Here is a 21,295-nt window from a genome sequence, read left to right on the forward strand (position 1 = left end):
CAAGAGTAAAAAGACGTTTGAAAGCCTTTACCGGCTCAATGGGCGTGTATCTGTCAAAAGTTGTCACCAGAGTGCAGCATAACCACAACAGGTCCCATACGTAATGCGGCTAATGGCGAATGTTAAGTAAATTTTATAGTTTATGACATTTACAAGCGTGAATAATGCCAAGTACGTGCTGCTGTGTACCACTGTGTAAAAACAGAGGAGGGCATAGGTTTCCAAAGGATCCCAGTTTGAGAAAACAATGGATAAAAAAAATTCGGCGGATTAAATGGAATCCAACTGGGAGCAGTGTTGTTTGTTTCGAACATTTCGCACCCAAGGATTATATAAGCTCTACTTGGCGAGGTCATCAGTAACATAGTTTAGAAACTAAAGGTCCCTTAAATGCCTGATTGGTACTTAATTAATCGCCTCAGGAATTTCCTATTTAATTCTAACCTTTAATCCCGTACATATAACAGGCATGTGTAGTACGCCTACAGTTATTGTCCTACATATTAGAAAGAGCTGCAGAAGTCATAGCTACTTTTATTTAACATTAAATCTTAATCCCAAAATTCGATCTGCAATTCCATAACATACCACAATGTGTTCATTTTCAGGAGGCAATATACCTCTTAAGAAGACTTTGCAAAAGACAGCTGTGCCTTCGGTATTTGCATGGACAAAAGTAAAGGAGGGCAGTGAAACAGCAAAGAAACGAAAAGAGACATGACAAGAGACAGTTACTGTTAATCCCAGGAGGCAAAGATAGCAGTGTCTGTGTACCTCCTGCGAGTAGCCAGAATGCTTTTGAGGTTTTTGATGACATTTGCCCCTTTCCATTTGGTGAAGAATTAGAGGTTTCTACTACTAATCATCCCCATAACTAAAATACAGCAAGGCTACAATCTACAAGTACTGCAACAGAGACTGAAGAAATAGGCCTACAGTTAAAAAGTGAAATTTCTAGGGAATCTCACTTCACCCAAACTAAAAGCAAATTTGTCCCATACACTATAAATAATTTTCAAGGAAATGACAACATGCTGCACTATTACACTGGTTTAGAAAATTATGTGAAATTTATGTTTGCTTTTTATTGCCTAGGATCTGCATTATATCATCTTAACTATATAAATAGCCCACCACCTACACATTTAGAAGTTCTAGATTTATTCTTTTTGACTATGATCATTCTAAGAAGGAATTTACACTACAAAGAGGTGAGTTTCATGTTTTCTACTTCTGTCTCTTAAGTCTCAAACATTTTTAACACTTGGATAAGATTCATGTATCTCCAGTGGCAAGAGGTAGATATATGGCCTTCAAAACAGCTGGTGAAGTTTCATATGCCAACTGATTTTAAAATTAAGTATCCAACCACACGCTTGATCATAGACTCAACTGAATGCCCCATCAAAAAACCATCTCTTCCAATAGCTCAACAAGCAACATTCTCCTCTTACAAAAATAGAAACACAATAAAAGTTTTAGTTGGTTCAACACCAGGTGGATTGATTTCATATATTTCACAATGCTATGGAGGTGCAACTAGTGATAGATGATGGAAAGAAGTGACATTCTGGAAAAATTTCACTTTGGTGATTCCATTATGGCTGATAAGGGATTTGATATACAAGATATGCTTGTTTCTCATGGTGTCACTGGTAACATCCCAAGATTTTTTAAGAAAATGAATAAGCTTCCAAGTGAAACTTGGAGAAGAGACAGGAAAATAGCCAGTAAAAGGGTACATATTGAGAGACTAATAGGCTTGGGTAAAACATATAAAATACTGCAATCTCCAATGAGTCCCTCACATACTTCCTTGTCATCAGAAATCATATTTATTTGTTATATGCTCTGCAATTTTAGAAGAAATATTGTTGGGAAGGATGCTTGATTAGTTACAGTGAAATCAGTTTTAAGTAACTTTTAAAATACAATACCCATAAAAACAGAACTTCTAGTGATGTGTAGCAATTTCCATTATACTTGATCAGTTGTAGGCTTACAGCCTTTTAGGCTATGAGCATAGGTGCTTATTATTTTGGGAATTAAGTTTTAAGAACAAAAATTTTGTAACAAAATAAATTAAATGTATTAAATTGTAATTTCATTTAAGGTAAATGATGTTGCAGCATGAAGATTACAAAACATTACAAAGATTACATTGTGTTATACAATGTTTATGAACTCATCTCTTATTCACTGCCTAAGTAGAGGAACTTACTTATGATATATGATTTGTGATAGTTATTGTGAAAGAGTTTTAGTGAAGAAATCATATGTTTAATAAATTCTTCATTCCTATGAACAAGGATAACTTTCATGTCCCTGAAGGTGTATATTACAAGTCTACAAAGACTCCTGTCAGCACAGTACAGCTGCCCGTGTATCTGATAGTAGTATGAATGATCAGTTTTCAAAGCTAGGTTTCCTGATACATCACAAAGATACAAGTATTCCACAGTTTCACAGGAAACCATTTCATCTTTGCATGAGTATGGGCACTTGATTTCAAGAAGTTCATTCTCATCCAGAACTCTATCAGGTGAAGCACATAAGTATGGATGTTCTGTGCTTATGAATAATCCACACTCATGTGCCTTCATACAGTAAAGTTCCTCAAAAGCTTTTACTGCCACAGCTTCATACTTTCTTCCATGAACAATAGCAGGTGTAGACAATTCATGACTTGATGTTAGTTGAGCTAAGAATTGTTTTGTGTCAGTCCTCTCGGTAAGGTGACAAACACGTTTGAACAATGAGCTAGGTATTCAGATGGAGCGTTCTGTGAACCAAAGTGGATTTGAACTCTGTCCCCTAGTTTTAAGTTCCACATCAGTACAATCCCCAGGAGAAACATCTTTCAACTTTCTAGAAGTTAAAAATTTCTCCTCACCAGATCCAAAATAATCATGAACAGCTTTAAGATGTGCAGAGGGATACAACTGTAAGATTGGCATGGGATTTGGAGATGGGTAATTTGCAGTGAAGTTTATGGATAAATTTCTGAAGTACTCATTGTATGAAGAAGTATTTCGGAACTGGTGTGGCCTGGGATCGTGACTTCTTATATCTTGAACAGATGACTTGACCTGGACTGTCTTTAAAACTAGTGCATTTGCCTTAACTGGGGAGGCTTTAAATTTTTTGCACTTGTGGAAAGATTGTAGCTGGCTGGTACAGGTTTCCTGGCAGATGAAGGTCTTGCTGGTATAGAAATCTAACAAAGCATGTAATGTAGTACATACATGTTTGCAGTGAGCAAATGGCCCCATACCAGCACTACATTCACACTGGCACTCCTCAATTAAGAAGTCTGCTATTTTCAAGTCTACATGGTATACCACACTTTTCCTATACTCTGATGCAACTCTGCCTTTTAAAAATGTAAATTTACCTTCCTGTGCCCAACGCAAGCACAACAAATACCTCTCTTTGTACATTTTACTACCCACACCTGAATAACGTTGCTCACAGTTCTTTAAATATCTTGAAAAACACTGGGCAGTCACAGTTGGAAGGTCTGTACTTTCATTTACGTCCTTGTACACTACTGCACTTGGTACTTTCATCATGAAAATATCCTCCTCCTCATCCTCCTGCCGATTTTCCACATTAAATGTGGCATCATAATCTTCGAGCCTACAAAGGATAAAATACGAAATGTTATGCGGATATTGACAATTAAAGCATCCATAAAATTGACATTGTACTAGGCCTAGGCCCATGTCAGGTTATGAAAATATACAGCAGCTTTAATCCAAACAACAATACCTCTTTATAAGTTCACTCTTCCTTCCATGAACTTTCGCATTTCTTCTTCTGAGTTCCGCCTTCAACTGAAATAAATTTCAGTTCCCCTAATTCTTTATTTCACTCATTTTGATGCCTGACAGAACAGCTGATTGCATTAGAAAGAATGAAGCATGTCCGCCCATTCGTATGCGCCAGGACCCCTTCAGTACTTGCTGTGCTCTTGTGGCGGCAACACGAAGTTCGCTTAGAACACTCCCATTACATTTAGACCTAAGCCATGGGGTACAAACACATCACAAAACGTTTCTTTTCAACTTACGTAATTATCCATATCTTCCCAGTAAAAATTACAGGCAGCAGTACCACCTGCAGCATCTGCAAGAACAGTCTTCTGAATCACGTTCACACTCATCCCGGTCTAATTTGGCATCAACATCACTGTCCTCAGAATCACTAAAACACTCATTTAAAATGCCTTCCATAGCATCGCAGGTTAATATATTTTTGTTTACGAACGCCATGGCGGGAAGATTACACAAACGAAGTCAATTTTTACACATCGCTAGCGAGGTGAAAAATCATTAAATGAATCGATAGATGCATGAAACGAAAGAATGTAGCTCCATCTGGATGGCTGAGAGGAGATTTCGGATGTAGTTTTAAGGAAACTCACGAGACTGAACGACAATGCAGATGCGGCAGAATGCGTACCAGACATGTCACTCCACACTGTCGGGTTAAAGCTGGTATCTATATTATGGCCATCTAGTGTCCAATTATAAACCTATGGCGGAAGAAAAATGCCATCTCTCAGAAATAGAATCCCACTTGACAAAACAGTGCACTGTCGTCCAGAAAGACAGTCCGCAGTTCTAGGCTTCAAGCTTAACTATGGAAACTGCCCTTTCTTCTATTGAACTTAAACATTGTTGAAAAACAAGTCACTTCAAGAATAAGCTCAGTTTGGGTTACCTCATCAGAACTTTCAGAAGGTGTCCTAAGTAACCACATCATCATAGCTTTATTTGCTGATAACAGAGCCTAGTTCTATCACGTGTGGGCTTTATTTCCCTTTCATCTACATACAAGGGCAGATCGGAAAGTAACGCACAATAATTTGTTTTTCTCCCCTAGTACTACAGGTGGAATGTTGAAATTTCTTGACGATATAGTTTGAAGTTTGCAATACAGAGGGTAGCGAAAGAAGCCTGAACTACGAAACAAACATGGCGCGTATGTTACCGTCATTTACTTGTGAAGACCAGCAAAGTGTAATTAGCTATTTGTGGGCCAAAGGGCATAAACCGAGTGAAATTCACAGGGACATGTGTGGCATGTATGGGGACGACTGTCTGGACCGTAGCAATGTCTCCAGGTGGTGTAAATTCTTTCAAGAGGGCTGCGTGAACCTTAGTGATTCGCCACACTCCGGCAACAGCATCAACTCCGCACAATGTGCACGCCATTGAGGCAGCAATTACGAACAACTGGCGTGTGCACCTGCTAAGTTTATAGCAGACGTTCAACATTTCCTATCGTGCGGTGTACGACACTGTTCATGGCACATTGAAATTCTGTAAAATTAGTGCTCGCCGGGTGCCTAAAACCTGACAGACAACCTCAAGGGCCAGCAAATGACGAGCATGGATCATGCCGCAGACGGACATGACTATCTGAAAGGAAGTCACTGGTGACAAATTGTAGACGTACCACTACACGCCCGAAACCAAGCAGGCTTCTATGAAGTGGAAACATGATGGTTCCCACTACTACCATGTGAGTGGGGGCGGTAGAATAACACCCACGGTATCCCCTGCCTAGTGTAAGAGGCATCTAAAAGGGGCCCCCAAGGGCGACCACGAGCCATTGCTTCTACTTGTGCCAGGCTCCCTCACTCATCTATCTGACCTTTGGTCAACTCATTCTCTGACCCCGATGCCATCAGGTTTCCGAGGGGTAGGGAGTCTCATTTTCACGCCCTTCCTGGCCCTCGTCTTTCTTTGGCAGATACCTTCATTTTTCGAAGTGTCGGATGCCTTCCATTTTTTCCTCTCTCTCTCTCTCTCTCTCTCTCTCTCTCTCTGATTAGTGTTATACACAGGATGGTTGCCTAGTTGTACTTCCTCTTAAAACGGTGATCACCACCACCTCCCCAGTTCAAAAGAATTCAAAGTGACTCACTCTGCTAGGGAAGTGCTTGTGACAGTGTTCTGGGACATGTTTGGTGTGTTATGATGGACTTCGCTGAACACATGACCACTGTGAATGTTGCAGCCTATATTATAACTTTTGTTAAGTTGTGACGTGGCCTTCATGGCAAACTCCGCAAAATTAATGCCGACGGTGTCACGTCTTCATGACCATGCCCGTCCCCATGATGATGCTCCTGTTCGTGAGAAACTCTCCAAATTTGGGTGGGAGGTACTCCAGCAACCACCATACAGTCCGGATCTGGCACCATCGGACTTTCGTGTGTTTGGTCCCATGAAAAAGTTCCTGTCAGCCAACACTTTGCGACAGATGCAGAAGTGAAATCAGCAGTCCGCAAATGGCTATACTCCAAACAAACTGATTTCTACGAACAGGGCATATTGAAACTGGTACCACAATGAGAGAACTGTGTGAGAAACTTAGTGACTATGTAGAAAAGAAGTTCAAAGATGTAAGTTAATTTGTGATTTGTTTGGTTTTGGTACAATTTAAACTTTTGAGGGGGAAAACTAGTGTGTGTTACTTTCCAATCTGCCCTCATATTTATCCTTTACCTAGCACATGCTAAGTATAGGCAAAGAGATTATACAAATCTTTTAAGACCAGACTACCCACTCTTAGACTTACATCTAACCAACCCCCACTAAATGGTAAGTACTCTACATGAAAAGGTCACCTAATCTTTACATGAAAATCACCATATAAAATTTCTTGGCATAACGAAAGTGACGCGTGACTACCTAAGAAACAACTTACCTGAGAATGGATTTCTGCACAAGAAGAACATTACAACCAGCCTTCTTAATTTGCTTTACAATGTTAAGTATGTATTGACGTTCTTCCTTCAATACTCTATCCATGGCTGCATAGTCTGACACAATTACGTTATGATCCATCTGGAACATTTACAAAAGAACATCAAGGTGTCTTAAACCCTCCTCCATGGCTTATGTCACCACAACTTCACTCTCAATAGTTCCCTACACCACTCAGCAAGACTGTCGATCTCTCCAACTTCAAGCAAGCCTAATATGTAATAAACAATAACAAGTCAACTGCAAAACTTTCTAAAATTTTGTATTGTTGCTGGTAAAATTAATATAATTCCTGAATATTTATTTTTTAAAAAGAATAACAGATAGTACTCAAGAGCTTAAGCATATTTATGTTACTGAGGGTATATTGGCTTATGCCTTACAATAAAAGATGCAAATGAAAAACTTTTCAACCTGTCATTTCATACAATTCATGGTGAAATGACACACACTCTCTCCTGCTCCCCCTTTTAGGATTTGTGCATACATCATCTATAAAGTGACTTAAAGGAATGTATATCACTTGTGCAGTTACCAGTCAGAAATTCTAATAACATGTTCCATATACAAACCTGCACGCAATGTGCAGGACAACGGTTGATGAAAAAGGGATCTTCCTATATTGCACACCCATTTCTGCATACAGAGCAGCCAACTGCCGTTGAAAAAGATCTGTTGTCACAGTTTGTAACATGCTTGAAGCAACAACTTTCTAGAGTTCCCTATCACAAAGCAGTGGAGCTTCTCAAAGCATTGAGCTGTTGTGTTTCCCACCATGGCATTTATCCCCTCTGAAAGTCAAAGTCTTGCTGGGCAACACAGTTTCGTACTCGATCAGCTCTTGCAATCATCCATAGATCCACTCCTCCATAGTTTTGAGACTAACTACATTTCATTCCCCACAAATAGTTTAGGTTATGTTATACCTTTCCCTAAATCAGTCGATCAAATCATTGGATGCACTAAAAATTTCAATGCTACTAAGAATGTTCGCCATAGTACGTGCCTTTTCCCAAAAGAGCACCAGTTGGAACGCTTGCAGCCCGAAGTTCCAATCCAATGAGATAATCCTCCTCATAGCGCACTCTATTAGGGAATAGAAATGATCTGCTTCTTAATCAGTTCATACGGGCAATATTTCTTTTAACCAACAGGCAGATTTTACTGGTAATAGAAAATCAAGTGCATGGTGTTTCTTCTTTTTTTAATTTGCTCTGCCTTCTGAGACAATTGATGTTATTCTTCCTCTGTTCTGTAACCCACGTGCCAGTGCAATACGGAACGGATCAACTTTTACCAAGATTCGAACCTTCTCTTCCATAGTGAAAGTTTTCCCTTCTTTTCTTTACCATTATTAGCCAGAAATAAAGCAATAACAAACAAGGATTAACAAACATGTATGATCAAGAACTATGCGACAAGATCGCGGCAAATGACTAGCTGCTTCACTCGGAACAAAAACATAGCAAATAACAAAATAAACGAGAAGAATCAGCAACAATAACTTTCACAACTGTAACAAAAGCAAGCGTCAAAACAATAACAATGAAATAATGAGTTCTGAGAAGACTAAACGAGTTCACAACAGGTCACCAACGTTATTAAATTGAGTCTGCAGAGGATGTAGAGTATGGACACTGTCTAGGAGGAGTAAAAGATGAAAAATAAATCCAAAACAGCAGTAATGAAGTGAAGTTGGGTGATAAATTAGGAAATGATTTGGCAAAATTTAAGGCGTCATAGGAATAGGAAAGGTCAAGGATTGGGAAGTTAGCAGCCATGGCTTTAAGGTACAGCCCAAGTATTTGCCTGGTGTGAAAATCCTCTTCAGGGCTGGCAAAAGTGGTATTCGAACTCTCCATGACCCCAATTGCATGGCCTGCTCGCTCAGTGAAATGAAGTATTAAAGGAGGAAGATGAAGGTTACTTGGGCAGTAGAATAACAATGGCAGAAATAATGAGGATATGAAAGTTCAGACTAGCACAAGCAAGAAACCCTGTCTTAAAAATTAAATTTGCTTACTTCAAACATTTATATAGGAATTAGAAAGATGTTTCTGAAAACTAGTCTAGAACACGGCATTGTATGGACGTGAAACATGGACAATAACTAGCACAGGAAGAGAAAATAGAAGCTTTCGAAATATGGTGTTACAGAAGAATGCTGAAAGGTTCCATGGGAAGATCGTAACTCAAATGACGAGATACTGAATCGAATTGGTGAAAGCAGAATGATTTGGCTAAACTTAAGGAGAAGAACAGAAAGAATGGCAAGACACCTTTAAACACCCAGGAGCAGTTATATTTTAAGAGAACTGTAGGCAGTAAGAAGGAAGGGTAGGAGTAGACTAATGTATGAATGTGACAGAGTCTGCTGTAACTCGATCCGAGTATATATAACTTCTTCCTGCATAAAGTGCGCAGTTCACCTGTTTATGGACGTGTTGCAATGACTAAACAGACCAATCTTGACATACGCCCACACAAATCGCACTGAATGGATGCAGGAGCTTTCTTGCTTGTCGCTTGGCCTCTTGATGTCTGCGGCGCTCTCTTTCGAACAAGTTGACAGCAGTGGATGTAGTGCTCCACCACAGTGAACGGTCCATAGCACATTCTTCCCATGTCTGTATATTTATGCCAGTTGTCTTCACGATGTGTTTCAAATGGTCCTTAAAATGCTTTAGAGGGGCTCCACGAGGTCTACTACCGACAAACCATTATTCTTGTCATTGTTCCGTATTGAAAACAGCTATATCACAAAGTTTACACAAGGAATATTTTATTACACCACCTATCCAATACAATTCATTCCACTGTTGCATGGACAATTGAACATAGAAACTACCAGATTTTTAAGGTACATGTTTTGCCCCTCTTTTATAGGGCATCATCAGCCTTATTTTAATCCTAAAAACAAAATTTGGCTTTAAGATCTTATCAAATTTACATAAATTGTAATGACGAACTTTTAATAGTATTGACACTGTAGATTCATTAAATTTGCATTACAAAGACACAAGATAAAACATGTACACACACTAAAATCACTTTGAAAAATGTTCGTCTAAAATAATTTTGCATCATATTATTTCTTAAAAATAATTCACGTCTGACTGAAATGGATCCTTTTCATAAAAAGCTTGAACAATATGTAGCGCTTGGGGACGAGAATCGAACCCAAGGCTTCAATTAATAGGAGTAGTATGCTAGGGGGGCTTTACGTCGCACCGACACAGATAGGTCTTATGGCGACGATGGGATGGGAAAGACCTAGGAGTTGGAAGGAAGCGGCCGTGGCCTTAAGGTACAGCCCCAGCATTTGCCTGGTGTGAAAATGGGAAACCACGGAAAACCATTTTCAGGGCTGCCGATAGTGGGATTCGAACCTACTATCTCCCGGATAGGAGTAGTATGATAAAATATATATGTTGAAGTTGAGATCTGTTTTTAAAAAACATGAAGGCCCAGTTTCATCAACACGTGTTACATATATACTAACAAGTAGTTAATACCGAGTTAAAAATGTAACATCCTGTTAGGTTTCTTGCGTTCCATCAAACTTTTCTTGTGAAATGTTAACTAATCGACTGTTAACTCTCCCAAGATTGCGAACTGGTACGAATCAAGGAGGCGGTGGTATGAACATACCGTTTTACAGCACACTCCGATGCGCTTTTGTTCGAGTACAGCTGTTAAATATGGCGTATGAAGTGAAACGGAGCCGTAGTTCTAATTTTTCCTCCTTCGAAAAAGAGTTGCTGATTGAATTAGTAAATATATAGAAGTTATTGAGTGCAAGCGCACAGATGGCTTGATGATAAAAGAAAAGGACGAGGCGTGGGAGAAAGTCCGCGAGGGTTTCAACAGGGTTAACAGATACTTTCTTAGCAGGTATCAACAATCACCTAACGAAATCACTTCGTTAATTGTCCCCACTTCAAACTGTGCTCTGATATGGAGTTCTTAAATACTGTACTGTCGTGTACAGAACGAGACCACCTAGCAACTATATCCCTGATTTGGAGGTTAGGATCACTAATCACCTGAAAATTAACAGAGAAATATCCCTTCTGATTAAGACATACTTCGGCCCTATTGCCTCCAGGTGATTGGATTCTTACATGTGTGCAATCTATTGCACCTAGAACACCAGGAAAACAGCTTATTTATAGAAGACGCGGATAATTTGGTGACTCTTCTACTGAAAGTAATGTTACATAGCTCCTTCTCATGGATGCTACTGCTACAGACACTTGACAAACAACTCTAACAGTGGCTTTAGAAATTCCAGTATTGTCTCTGACCATTATATGAAAAGAACCAGTAGCAAAAAATCTTATTATCTGTACCTGTAACCTTGGAGAAAGAGGCAAGTTTCTCTTCGTAGGATATTCCAACCTCAATCGAATTTCGTCAACAACCTTAGGAACTACTATTTTCGATAACCTGTATCTATGAAGAAATTCTACATCCGTCAAATTTTCAAAGTCATTACGTCGCTGAACTCTTCTTCGATCAGGATTATTATGTAAAAGGTCTAAATGGAGCAATTCCGGATCTAAAGGGAGATTCTCAGGGGATTGGAACAGGTTGCTAAATGCTAATGCTAGCTATTTAACATGGGAAATGGCTGATGTTAACTTTAACACGCAGTTTAACGTATGTTAACGTTAACAGTTGTTGATGAAACGCAAATTTTCTTAAATTGTATGTTAAAATGATTTAACACCTTGTTAAGTACTAACATGTGTTGTTGAAACTGGGCCCAAAGAGTTTAAAATACGTGGTCAAATTGAAGGCAATACGGATTAAGATAGCTTGTTATATGTTGGATAAAAACCATAGTATGATGAGAAGTGCTAGAAGACATTGGAGTGTTGGCCAAAATTGCTGCTAAGTCTATTCATAAGAGTGAGTGATAGTCCTATTCATTGAAGCCTTGGGTTCGATTCTGGTCCCCAAGCGCTACATATTGTTCAAGCTTTTTATGAAAAGGATCCATGTCAGTCAGACATGAATTATGTTTAAGAAATAATATGATGCAAAATTCTTTTTTCAAAGTGATTTTAGTACGTGTACATATGTCTTATCTAGTATGTTTGTAACGTAAATTTAATGAATCTACAGTCTCTATACTATTAAGAGTCTACAATTTATCAACATTTTTATCCACCTTATTCAATACCAAAAATGTTGTTAAGATGAAATTACAACATGTATATTTATTTTATCAGGACTAGTTTCGACGCTTTATATTGCGTCATCAGCTGATATACACTGGAAACAATGGCAAACGTATATAAGTTTATCTACGTCACACACATTATAAAAACTATGATAAAGATTTAAAAACCATATTATAATTATACTATTTCCGAGTCCATATTGTCCAAGACTTGCAATTACAGTGGAACCTCGATTATCAGTTCCCGGAAAATACATTTTCCCGGAATATGTGTTCAAATTACGTGGTCCCGCGAGCATCGTAATTAAATCATGTTGTAAAAGTCCCGCATTATCCGTTCCTCGAAGAAACGATTTCCCGGATCAACCGTCCAGAAATTCCAGTCCCATGAACACTAAATCCTCGATCAATCGTTTTTTAATAAACTGTATCTCACAAAAGGACGGCTATGGCATATTTATGGATCTTGGCGTTAACGCCCCGTCACTGCGATAATTAAAGCAAGTACTGTACCGGTACTGGAAAAGCGATCGGCGGTGAACTTGCATAAGGGACCATCTTAGCATCGCATTCGGGTGGTATTGTTTAGAGAATCTCGGAAAATCATAAAGCAGAGAGTGGCGACAAGAATTGCAAGGAGACACGGCGCATTTCAACAGCTCTGCTTGAAAACGGAACGAGTTTCGTCAAATGTTCGCACTTATAAAACGTCCATATTATGTCCAGGGTTAGATGTTTATATTTTTACTTTTTTCGATCGTACTGCCGAAGAGATTTTTGGCACTTTGCTCAGGGCACTGCAGAGTAACTGGGCTTTCAGGCAGGAATCGAAACTGCTTCTTAACACAAATTCAGTATTTTTGATATTATCGTACATGGATTATGCTAGCGAGACCAAAACACATGTTGAACCTAAATGTAATTTTAAAAAAAAAAAAGCCATGGGAGGTCTTGGAATTGCCTATTACCGTTTAGTTCCTAATGTAAGACTGGGAATTTTACGTTTTCGTGTTAAAATACAAAAAACCGCAGTTGTTTTATTTGCGCACATTACATTTTAAATGGTTGGTATAATTTCAAACTCGTACTGACATGTGCAGCGAGCGCGCTTTCCAGATGACCTCAAGGTCACGAATAACCGTAATTTCTGAAGTTTTGATATTTCTTTTATCTTTCCAATTTGATTGGATTTGTGACGCGCAGAATTGAATATAATGCATTTGAGAACTTTTAAGAATCGATACTTACATTCGAAACCATGTTTTCGAGTTCAACATAACCTTTAAAAGTCGACGTAAGCCTAATTTGCGCGGTACGAGATTTCCAGAAACTGACCACGAACAGTATACCGGAGACCAAATTACAATGAAAGATTAAGAAATGAACGGATTTCGCATATATTTTGGGTGCTTTCGTATCTAATGTGCTTTATTTTATTAGATGAGAGAATTAAAAACTACTTGTGGTCGATTGTCGTTTGGCTTGGCGTTAGATTTTTCGAAGAGTTTGGCTAGCCTAATCAAAGTCGCTGAACTGAAAGAAGTTTTCACGGGAAACTGACAAAGATTCCCCTGTAAAACTGAATATAAAGTATTGAGATTTTGAACTCGCGTACCGGTAATTAATGCGGTTTCGTGGTAACAAATCCATCAAGAATTCCATAGAACTGGTTAATAAATTAAGCAATTTCAAATTACAGGAGCACCATACCTTACAGTCATTTGATGTTGTCAACATGTTTACGAGTATTAACACTAATAGGTTACTTCCCGTTATTCTTAAGAATCTAAGATCCTACAGTCAGCTAAGTGAGCTTGAAATACAAGATTTCATGAAATTGGTCAAGTTACTTGTTAGTAATAATTACTTCATCTTTGATAATGTCATTTATAAAATAGATGGTTTGGCAATGGGATCGCCGGCCTCGGGAATCCTGGCAGAAATTCATCTGGATGTTTTGAAAACATACATGAAGAATGACAAAGTCTTTGATAATATATTGTTTTGGGCTAGATTTGTAGACGATACATTAGTAATTTTGGACGAAAGTGTTGGAGATGCAAAGGCTACTCTTGATTTACTTAACAATATTGACCCTCAGATTAAGTTCACGTTAGTCAGAAAGTAATAAATCAATTTCCTCGACCTAAAAATCAACAGATCGGGTTCTGCTTTTGAGTATAGTATTTTTAGAAGGCCTACACAAACGGCAGTCACTATTAGACAGGACTCTGAACATCCACAGAGTCAAAAAAAAAGATCTACATATAATAGTTTAGTAGAACGGGCCTTTAAGACTCCTATGACAAAAGATAATTTGAAAAAAGAACTCTATATAATACGTTCAATAGCTAAGGCTAATGGTTTTAGTGAAGGCTTTATTGAACGTATTATTAACAAGTATAAATTCCATTTGCAAACCACTTTCGTCAAGGACAAACCCAATTATGAGACATTTGCAACTTTTACTTATAACAAAGATATTTATAAGTTTACTAATATTTTCAAAAAACATAACATGGAAATTTCATTTTGCACTGATGATAATAATAGTAATAATAATAATAATACTGTAGTATTGCAAAATGCAACTTCGGTTAATAGGTCGAATGATATAGATGTTATTCCCATAGGGAATTTGAAATATTTGTCCTGAATGAGTAAATTTATAATACCAATATACCCCATTTATATTGGTATTATAATAGGTCGAACCCGTATACCAAATCTGGAGTATACAGATTTAAATGCAATGACTGTGATAGTACATATCTAGGCCAAACAGGACGCAGTTTTAAAATTAGATACACAGAACACGTCAATGCAATAAAATATAACAGATTTTCAGCGGTAGGCCAGCATGTACATAATCTAAAACATAAATTCACTTCTATAGAACAAGACATTGAAATTTTGGAGAACTTAGGGAAAGGTAATTTGCTGGATGTTACGGAGGGCTGTTATATACATTTAGATCAGTATTTTAATCAAAATTTTAATTTAAATGAAATTTCCGAAAAACCAAATATTCTTTTTGATTTCTTATTGAGTTTTTTAAAAATATACATATACCGGAAAATAAGACAGTTTGTCATATTATGCGCAGTAGCTTTACATACTGCCTTCCATGATCACGCCCTCCGGAGCTCCAACAGGTTGCCGCCCCTCAGTTGCTCCACCCTCCTTTCCCTAGTTCCCCTCTTTGACCCAAAACCAACCTTGACACGGGATTGCTGACACAACAAGGTTCACTTAGCTACATGGTGCTTTGTTGGACAGCGATCTCACGAGGTGAGTCACATGTTATAAGACGTAAAGTTTCACACTTTTTCAGTTAAAGTGAAGGTTAATATATTCGTATTATTTTAGGTCCGGATTGAACTGAGAATGAAATAATTGGTAACTTCATAAAGCACCGGCTTCTCAGTCCGCCTCTTCACGATCGCCACTTTTCAACATTTTGAAGATTTCATAGAATAATTAATATGGTTTTAAAAGATTTTGAAGTGTCAAACAGAGTCAATGTTATTTAAGAAAATTGTTTAACCTTATTTTGCGACATTATGTTCACTACATGGCAATAGCCTGAGGACTTTATTGAATGGTTTTAATATGGTTCTATAAAAACATCTTTTTAAAAAAAAAGTCAAAGTGAAATTTTTTAAGAAGATCGTGATTTTATTATTAGTTTCTTTAATTTTAATGATTATTTAAACCAAATTGCATCAGATTTTAGCAATCCAAAGTTTAATAATTGCAAGCCTTGGACAATATGGACTCAGAAATAGTATTAATTATAATATGGTTTTAAATCTTTATCATAGTTTTTATAATGTGTGTGACGTAGACAAACTCATATGTTTGCCAATGTTTCCAGTGTATATCAGCTGATGATGACGCAATATAAAGCGTCAAAACTAGTCCTGATAAAATAAATATACATGTTGTAATTTCATCTTAACATTTTTGGTATTGAATAAGGTGGATACGAATTTTAATAAATTGTAATCTTGGTTCAATACGGACGAATAATGAAATTTATATACTTAACTATTAAGAGTCTGTCAATACAATTTATGTCAATTTGATAAGGTCTTCAGACCGAATTTTGTTTTTAGGATTAAATAAGGCTGATGATGCCCTATAAAAGAGGGGCGAAACATCAACCTTAAAAATCTGATAGTTCCTTTGTTTATTTGACCACGCAACAGTGGAATGAATTGTATTGAATAGGTGGTGTAATAAAATATTCCTTGTGTAAACTTAGTGATATAGTCTACTACCGAAGCAAAGTTCACCATAAAAAATTTGGAGGGAAAGCCTGGTATCACTCATGCGGTGAATATGATCTAATCGTCTGTTGATGAGCGATGATTGTTGCCTCAATGCTATTTAGCTGCGCTTTGTCGAGAACTGCAGTGTTGGTCACAAAGTCCTCCCACTTGATATTCAAGATGTTCTTATTTGTTGTTGAAGCGCTCAATTTTTTTAATTTAATGTCAAGAATTTCATTTTGGTCCTATTGAATCGAAATTTACAATGTTAATTAAGGATAAAACGTTTCCACCTGTTCAATACATTAGCATAGTGACTTAATCACATATTATCAATACCATAATGATAATAAAATGTGATATTTTAATTGTCACTATGCTACTGTATTGAACAGTTGGAAACCTTTTATCCATAATTAACATAGGCAATTTTTTTATATCATGGTGATAGACTGTCCAAGTTTCACAGCCATACAGTAGCATGGAAATGACAACAGCTTTGTACACTGGTATGCAGTTTTAGGTCGTTACTCACGAAGACTCTGTGCATTAACTGTCCGAATGCTGCATGAGCAGCCCCAATTTTTACCAACATCTTGTTCGCAGGTACACCACTTGGACAAGATGCTTCCGAGATATGAAAAATGATCAACCTGCTCCAGCATTGTGTCTAAGATGGAGATATTGAACTCAGAAAGAGTTTATCATGGGGCAGGTTGTGCTAAGTACCTTAGTTTTTTCTGCATTAATGGCAAGACAAAAGTGATCACATGCAGTTTTAAAGCAGTTGACTGACTTGTAGTTCTGCACATGTTAGACCAGGAGATGCTGTGTCATCGGCATACCGCAGTTCTTTCACCCAGTTAACCAGAATTCTTGCCAGATTGAAAAGGCCTCCATCAAAACGAAATTTAATCTAGCAGTAGTAGTTATATATAAATAAAAAGGTTAGCACAGGATAGGGTGGCATGGACAGCTCCATCAAATCAGTCCATGACGACCTAAACCAAAACAGTCTAGTTGTGGATTAGACACTGCATACATAGCCGCGTCGGACAGCGGAAGATTCGAGCCAATTGTTGTCTGATTTGGTCATCATGCCATAGTTACTCAAAGCATTTTAACCTAGTTTACATGCCATTTTTTACTGATCAGCACCCCCCGCCACTCTCGCTATTGAACAGCCTAGCATGGTGCAAACTGTGGGAAACATAAAATGTTGCAAACGTAAATTTGAGGATTTTAATACAGTGCGAAGACAGGAAACCTGAGGGGACCAGCAAACAATGATGTAAACAGGAATACTAATAACATAAAATTGGGGTAATAATGTACATTTATCATCCATCCCTTCAGAATGAATACCACGTAACTGACATTTATGGCGAAAACCTATTGGCATTCTTAACAATATTTCAATGGTGGGAATTTCAAAGTTATGCTTGTTTTTGAGGAATTCAAGGCCATTTCCTGTAATCATGCATCTGTGGCGACGGATATTTACCAGAGTTGGAAATCACGTTTGCTTCACAAGGAATGATAAATACCATATTTCCTCTTGTATTGGACCTCCCCTTGACTTTTCGAGAAGAACATGAAAAAAATAAATCTCTCATAAAAGAGCCCCCCAACGTAATTCGTCAGAGAAGAATAAAGATTCCACTTCGAAGTGGGTGCAAGCCTTAGGCAGCTCTGATGACATCACACAAATTTGTGAATACAGTGAAACTCGGTTAAGAAGTTCCCGCATAAGAAGTTTTCCCGCCTAAGAAGTGTGATATTCTTGGTCCCTTAATCAGTTGCATTAAGATATAAGTATATTTTTCCCGTTTAAAGTGTTCTGTTGTAAATATATTTCCCGGTTAAACAGTTCAGATTTTAGAGCCCCTCGAGATAGAAAACGTCCGCTCAAAGCAGCCAATGGTTAGAACTCTCCAGTCTCCGCGCAAGTTGCACCCTGTTCTAGACCGTTCGCGCACTCATGGTGCGTCTCTGGTATCATGGAACCTGTGCGAGCTTGCCAAGGCCATACGACGTCATGCTGTGACAACACGGACACCAGATGCTCACTCTCAACTTGTGGAATCGAATTGAACCCATCAGATGATGTAGATGTTGATTCCCATAGGGAATCAGAAATAATTGTTCCGAATGAGTAAATTTATAATACCAATATAAATGGTCCGTTATTGGACATTATAAATTTTCCAGCTAACTCATTCCTGGTTACCAGCGTTTCCGCCCCCGTGTGCTAGGCTGGGCTCATCAGTTGGTACCTAGCACACCTACCAAGATGCTGGATAGTGCATACCGTGGAAGCCACTGCGTAGGCTAATTGTAGCCACCGGCAGTGCCAATGCACCATGAGAGACATGGTCTCATTATCAAAAACTGATGCCTGCTTGGCCATCAGATGATGTAGATGTTGATTCCCATAGGGAATTGGTATTGAACCCATCAGTCAAAACTTCCACTCCACTGTTCCATCTAGCGGAATAGAATCGAACGGGATTCTACATGGGAAACAAAGCACGCAATGGATGGTTTGATGAAACTTTAATGTAGTGATTTGCGGGCCACGACAGAGTGAAGTCATTAATCGAGGTGGCCTAAACATTAAAAACCGTGAAGTGTATTTGTCCACAACATTACTGTTAATCTACCACAAAATTGAATATTCTAACCTGTTTGATTTTTCATTTCCTTCCATGCATTCTCTCTTACATTGTTGTTGCAATAATACTTATGGGCCTTGTCGTAGAGGAAATTACGTTTTTGAACTAAACTGATCAAGATTTTCTATGTCCATTATTAGTGAGGTGAACAAAAACAACTCCCCGACTCTATGCAGGAAACAGCAGACTTGCCAGCAGCCAGCCAAAAGATCCCGATCGTCTACAAACGAATGTTGATAGCCAACTGGGTGTTGGTGGGAGGCACACAGAGGCATTGCAATACCACATGTAGGCACAGAATTGAAAGTTATGTTTAATTTTACCTTTATACAAGCTAAACATTGTATTATCGTGTCACTCGTAATTATTACATCGCATTATTAGAATGCAGCACAAGGATGAGGAGACATGAAATAAAATTATCGCAGGGAAAGAAACTGTTTACGTTTAGATGTGCTAGCGTTGCTACTGCACCTTTATCACTCCCACGTAATACCCCAGATACTTTTCCATGCACTCATGTCTGCAACTTCGAACCTGTGTTTCTTTTCTTCATTACCTATAGCATGAAGAGGATTGAAGCGGGACAATAAACTCAATACTGGCTTGACCATGCGGTACTTGCAAAACAACCAGAAACTACACCCATTGCCGTGACAAGTAGGAATGCAGGGGCAATTTAGGCCAAGGTTCTAAGAATAAGTTGCCAGATTTCCCATTTGCTGCCGTTATCCTTGAAGCAGGTGTCAGGGGTGTGAGGAAGATAGAAAGCACATGCTAACAAACTGCAGTACACCTCTTGTCTTTGCATCTTGTAAGCCTAAGCTACGGATTGCCAAGCATAGTGTAGCATCATAATTAGTATGAATAGGAGTCGGTAAAGTTAGTTGTACAGTAGAGTCTCGCTCAACCGACCTTCGCTTATCCGACATTCCGTGTTATCCGACACTGGTAGGCTTAATTTGAACTTCAGGTGGAGGCAATTTTGGGACACCCTGTGTGGAGGGTACGACCGTGGGACAAGCACTGGCAGTCATGCGGTAGGATTGTTCAGTGTAGTATTGGTTGGGCGCGGATGTTATAGTTTTTATATCCTCTGTATGGCAAGTAAACAGAAGAAAGTGATTGTTTCTGTGGAAGACAAGTTGAATGGGTTAAAGAGACTGGACAAAGGGGAAATTCCTCAAAAGTGGCTTCAGATTATGGTGTTGGACGTGTTACAGAGGGAGACTGGAAACATAAGAGGGAAGAAATTGAAAAATGGTGCTCTACCAGAGCAACTGAAAATTTAAAAAATGATGAAAAATGTGAATACGAAAAAGTAAGTGAAGCACTATTTCTTTGGTTCGCTCAAAACCTGGAAAAGGGCTTGTCAATCTGGCCCTGTTCTGCAAGAAATGGCAGTGTATTTCCAGGAGGAGTTTAATGAAGGGGACCCTAATTTTACTGCCAGTGCTGGGCGGCTTGGTCGCTGGAAAAAACTGTACGGCATTGGGCAGCTTAATATTGTAACAGGAACGCCCGTACTTCAGTATATCGGAGAACATGAGGAATGACAAGGCGTGTACGGCCCATGCTAAGAGAGTAAGAGAGAAGGGTAGTGAAAGAAAAATTCATGATTAAGTGGATCCTTCAGTTTATTCAATAAATAGGCAAATAATTATGTCACCTTTTATAGCTGAATTGTAGATTTGTCCCTGATGGCGTGAAGAGGACGTTGCCCCGCGGCGGCTGCGTCGTCTTGCGGTCGGCGTCGGCGTTGTCTTCCGTCGTTGGTGTTTGTATTAGTGTTGATGACTCGAACCAGAGGCAGGAACGGGGAAATGTGGAGCTTCCACATTCGACGTCATGGGGTACTGGTGTGACACTTCCCTATGGCGAAGCACGCCGAAATAGTTCCCACAGCAGCAAGGATAAAGTTAGAGTCACAGTTCGTATTTGGAATAATACGCAAATGAAACAATCTAGGACCTTCCGAGGTGCGGTGATCAAGCACTTCATAAAGAAAATCGAGTACAGTCTCTGCACTGTACTCCACCAGCATAATACATTTGTTGAAATAAATGACAGTCCAAGTTCCAGTACGTCGTGATTTTCAGATTATCACTGGCACTTAAGATCATAATGCAACACAGTTCAACGGATTGACACAATTAATGCAAGAACACAGTTTTAAACGAATTCAAACCTGGCACAGTTTATGTGAGAACACAGTCTTTAAATGAATTCAAGCTGGCGAGAACACAGTCTTTAAACGAATTCAAGGCTGACACAATTAATGCAAGAACACAGTTTTAAACGAATTCAAAGCTGGCACAGTTTATGTGAGAACACAGTCTTTAAATGAATTCAAGCTGGCGAGAACACAGTCTTTAAATG

General features: G+C 38.6%; 1 protein-coding gene across 1 annotated transcript in view; it reads right to left on the bottom strand.

The window, feature by feature from the left end:
- The window catches only part of CCT4 (chaperonin containing TCP1 subunit 4), a 377,714-nt gene that overhangs the window by 262,375 nt on the left and 94,044 nt on the right, over positions 1-21,295 (bottom strand). The window contains exon 7 of the mRNA XM_067154119.2: positions 6,721-6,860. Coding sequence (XP_067010220.1) covers positions 6,721-6,860 — 140 coding nt within the window. The remainder of the gene's footprint in view (positions 1-6,720; positions 6,861-21,295) is intronic.

The sequence above is a fragment of the Anabrus simplex genome, chromosome 9 (assembly GCF_040414725.1).
Source record: "Anabrus simplex isolate iqAnaSimp1 chromosome 9, ASM4041472v1, whole genome shotgun sequence".
Classification (NCBI taxonomy): domain Eukaryota; kingdom Metazoa; phylum Arthropoda; class Insecta; order Orthoptera; family Tettigoniidae; genus Anabrus; species Anabrus simplex.